This window comes from Carex rostrata, chromosome 30 (genome assembly GCF_964058835.1).
Source record: "Carex rostrata chromosome 30, lpCarRost1.2, whole genome shotgun sequence".
NCBI classification, from domain to species: Eukaryota; Viridiplantae; Streptophyta; class Magnoliopsida; order Poales; family Cyperaceae; genus Carex; species Carex rostrata.
In genome coordinates this window covers 2,327,562-2,332,078 of record NC_135947.1, presented here as the reverse complement: position 1 = coordinate 2,332,078, position 4,517 = coordinate 2,327,562, and the positions used below count along the sequence as shown (strand labels likewise).

The 4,517-nt window shown below is 33.7% G+C and overlaps 1 protein-coding gene across 1 annotated transcript; it reads right to left on the bottom strand.

Moving 5' to 3' along the window:
• Positions 1 to 3,350: 3,350 nt before the first annotated feature.
• On the bottom strand, positions 3,351 to 4,255 carry LOC144546623 (uncharacterized). Its single transcript, XM_078295165.1, has 4 exons — positions 4,180 to 4,255; positions 3,920 to 4,060; positions 3,696 to 3,834; positions 3,351 to 3,613 (listed from the first exon to the last, which is right to left on the bottom strand). Exons 1-4 carry the CDS (start codon positions 4,228 to 4,230, stop codon positions 3,351 to 3,353), a joined length of 594 nt encoding a protein of 197 aa, XP_078151291.1. The 5' UTR covers positions 4,231 to 4,255.
• Positions 4,256 to 4,517: the final 262 nt, after the last annotated feature.

The following is a 4,517-nucleotide window of genomic DNA, read 5'->3' as shown; positions in this document are numbered from 1 at the left end:
CCAGGGCCTAGCTCGGACCGAGCTAGCTCATTGCCACCCCTAGATCAATGAATGTTTTAAGACTTTTATGATTTACACATACCCATATACAAACTTAATATTGCAAACTTGCTTTGGCATTCGGTTAATGTTTTAAGATTTTTATGATTTACACACACAGACACATGCATGCATGCTCTTTATGGTAACGGGTACGAAATGGCCTATTATGGTAACAGGTACGAAATAGCCTATCATGATCTATCGAATGATATATTTTATTTTTGAATTCTCATATTTTGTAAAAAATACAATTTAGTTAAAATTAATTGCACATTTATTTTAATTTTAATTTTTTTATTAGTAATGTCATTGCACATGTGCAAAATAAATGAGTTTTGATGTTCTATTTGTAAAATATAATAAAACTAATTATTATATTACTATTATTCGTTATTCACCATCTACTATTTCGTTACCCGATAATTTTAATAAGTAAGGATTAAATAGGGTAATATCAATTCTTAATGGGTAAGGGTAAGATCTGAAAATTCTGTACCATTCAGCTAGGGTAAGATCAATTCATTCTCCTTACGGTAGCAGCTAGGGTAAGATCAATTCATTTTTAATTATTTTATAATTAATCATTCATTAATGTACCAGTAGTATATAATTATTGTACAATTAGTCTTTAATTACTGTCATAATTAGCTTTTAAATTGCTATTTAGAATCACTGATTATCCTGTAATCCTTATGTAATTACTTTTTAAATGTAGCTTATCAAGGAAAAAATATTAATTGCACTGTATGTAGGCGGCAAGCTAATTCAAGGTGCAGAGGGTGTGTATTACACGAAAGATGCCGAATTTGACTTCAAGGTTAATGTTAGTACCACATTTCTGGAACTTAAGATACTAGTATATGAAAAGACTGGTGTAAACCCCAACTGGTATGAACCCCAACTAGTATACAAAAAGACTGGAAGCCAAATTTGACATCTTTCATGTAATACACGCCCTCTGCACCCCGAATTAGTTTGTTGCTCACATATAGTGCAATTAATATTTTTTTCTTGACAAACTACATTTAAGAAGTAATTACATAAGGATTACAGGATAATCGATTGATTCTAAATAGCAATTTCAAAGTTAATTATGACAGTAATTAAAGACTAATTGTACAATAATTATATACTACGGGTACAATAATCAATGGCTAATTATAAAATAATTAAAAAGAAATTTTAAAAAAATACCTATAGCTGTAGTCGCCCAGAAAATCGTCCGAAATCCCCTGAAAAATCGCATGCGCTCTCTCTTTCTTCTTCTCTACCTTTGAAGTGGGTTTAGAATGGGTTTGGAGTGGACATGAGAGACAAAAAAATTGTATTTATAGGGATCCATAGAGAACCGCTCCTTGGGCGAGCGGTCAGCTATGCACAGTGAACCGCCCGTGGGCCTGGTGGTCGGGGCATTTATAAAAAAATGGCCGTAGCAGGGTTCCAATACCTCATGTCTTTCATACATTATCATACTTCATATTTTATATCTTTGTTAATTTGCAATGTCCAAATTATTGATCTAAACCGTTCAACATGATATATATACTAAAAGAGATGGGCTACGGTGAGTTGCGAAGTAAAACGACTATTTTACTTCACACTCATATTTTGCGATTTGAAAATTCAAACGACCGATCCGAACTGCTCAACATGATCTCCATATTGAAATTTGCTTGGAGACCAAATTTTACATTTTTTGGAATTTTTTTACTATTTATTAAGCAATTTTGAAAATCGCTAATCCGATGGTCCAGAAATTTTTACTGTTCACAGCAAAACAATAGTTTTCAAAATTGCTTAATAAATAGTAAAAAATTTCCAAAAAATGTAAAATTTGGTCTCCGAGCACATTTTCATATGGAGATCACATCTAATGGTTCGGATCGGCCGTTTGGACTTTCAAAATAAAAATACGATGTGAAGTAGAAACACGTTTTACTTCACAACTCACCGTAGCTCATCTCTATACTAAAATATGGCTAGGGATGAAATTTTATAATTTTTGGAAATTTTTTACTATTTTTTAAGATGGGTAGAAAATCACTATTTTTTGAACGGTTCAAAAACAGTGATTTTGTACCCATCTTAAAAAATAGTAAAAATATATATATATATATATATATATATATATATATAAAATTTCATCTCCATGCATTTTTTAGTATAAATATTATTTTGAACGGTTCGGATTGACTCATATATATATATATATATATATATATATATAGAGAGGTTGGATAAGATCAAAGTGGTAGTTCCTGAGCTTTGGTGCTACCCATTCGTTTTTCAATTCTTGAAGTTCAAAACGTCGATCCGAACCGTTCAAGTTGTTCTCCATATTAAATTGTGCTTGGAGACCAAATTTTACATTTTTATGAATTTTTTTACTATTTATTAAGCCACTTTGAAAACAGCTGATCCAACGGTGGCTTCTGATTTTACTGTTTTGTTAAGCCACTGTTGGATCAGCGATTTTCAAAGTGGCTTAATAAATAGTAAAAAAATTCAGAAAAATGTAAAATTTGGTCTCCAAGCACAATTTAATATGGAGAACAACTTTAACGGTTCGGATCGACATTTTGAACTTTAAAAATTGAAAAACGAATTGGTAGCACCAAAGCTCACGAACTACCACTTTGATCTTAGCCAACCTCTCTCTCTCTCTCTCTCTATATATATATATATATATATAGAGGTTGCCTCATATCAAAATGTTTGCATCACGGCTACCATGCAACCAAGTTGTTTTTCGATTTTTAAAGTCCAAAATGATCGATCCAAACCATTGGATGTGATCCCTATATTAATATGTGCTTAGAGACCAAATTTTATATTTTTATTGAATTTTTTTATTATTTATTAAGCCACTTTGAAAATCACTAATTCAATGGTAGCTTAACCAAATAGTAAAACCAGAAGGCATCGTTAGATCAGCGATTTTCAAAATGGCTTAATAAATAGTAAATTTTTTTAAAAAAAAGAGTAAAATTTGGTCTCCAAGCACATTTTAATATAGGGATCACATCTAACGGTTTGGATCGATCATTTGGACTTTAAAAATCAGAAAACGACTTGGTTGCCCGGAAGCCATGGTGCAAACGTTTTGATATCAGCCAACCTCTATATATATATAAGTGGACCCCTCCTCTTTGCTCTTTGTGCTTGGAGACTAAATTTTATATTTTTTGAAATATTTTTACTATTTTTTTAGATAGGTAGAAAAACATTATTTTTGGACGGATTCTAGACCATAAAAAATAGTGATTTAGAAATATTCTAAAAAAAAATGTAAATTTGGTCTCCTAACACTACGACAGAAAGGACTTTCTGCGACCGATTTTCCGGTCGCAGATAGTTGTGTCGTCGGTCTCAGAACATACTGAAACGATTAAATTTCGTACCGAAGAAGCTCTGAACCGAGCCTCGATGCGAGCCTCCATCCTATCAAGTACCCGGGAAGATATCCTCTCAATATCTTCTTCTGTGAGATGCGTCGATGGCGGCATAGAAGAATATGACTGTGACTGAGCACTGCTAGATCCACCAAAGCGAAACATGCCTCTCGTCTTGCCTGAGACATTAAATGTAAGACAATTAGTATTATCTGACAAAACTAAAAATAAATTTCAAATTTCAAAGAAAGTTTATTTTACCTAGAGCACCGAGACCATAGTTATCGGCGTGGGCATTCTGATCATCAACGCCCGTAGTGAACCAGAGATCGCCGTGGTATCTGGGCCATTTCTCTTTATCCTCTCCATACTTGTCCTTCATAGCTTTCTCATATTTTAGCTACAAATTTTATAAAATATAACAATAATGTTTACGTACAACATGAACCATGATATTTTATACAACGATTCGAAAGTACTATTACCTGTGCATTTTTAGCCTTAGTACTAACGTATTCCCCCGTCTTCTTGTTCGTATGGGTAGGCTGAAACAGCTCATCGCTCCATCTGGGTTTGCGCCCTTGTGTTTGCTCCTGTCTCGGTGCGCGCCCTTGGGTTCGTGCCCGCTAAAGCAAGTCATGGAAGAAATCACAATCAATTGTTGCATCATCCATGCAACAGGACTTGTATACAGCCATACAAGTGGCATCTACACTACATAAACTATGAATTTAAACATACGTACCAGATAGAGAGAGAAGACGCTTCGCTTGCCCTGCCTTGCCTTGACTTGCATTGGTTAGGTCTAAATTAAATAAAATGCACACGAGGTCAAAACTAAAATTAAAGTTATGTCTTGCTATTTACTCTTTCGCTTCAATGAAATAATGACATTAAATATAAATAGGTCCAAAGTCGTTAGTCTTTTGGGACTTACAAAGGGCCGGTGTACAATCCTATCCCACTCTTTGAATGCTATGTCTCAGTAGTGAAGAAATGTCTATGGATCTAATATATATTTATGAAAAATTCGGCAGCATTTCCCCTTAGTTCCCCGAGTACGCGTTAGAAACACATTCTATT

Bases quoted from the DNA above. Each gene is read 5' to 3' on its own strand.
- LOC144546623 (XM_078295165.1), bottom strand. From the start codon at position 4,230: ATGCAAGTCAAGGCAAGGCAGGGCAAGCGAAGCGTCTTCTCTCTCTAT. The intron at 3,835-3,919 runs GTAATAGTACTT...TAAAATTTGTAG, and splicing joins CTAAGGCTAAAAATGCACAG to CTAAAATATGAGAAAGCTAT. The intron at 3,614-3,695 runs GTAAAATAAACT...TTAATGTCTCAG, and splicing joins CTATGGTCTCGGTGCTCTAG to GCAAGACGAGAGGCATGTTT.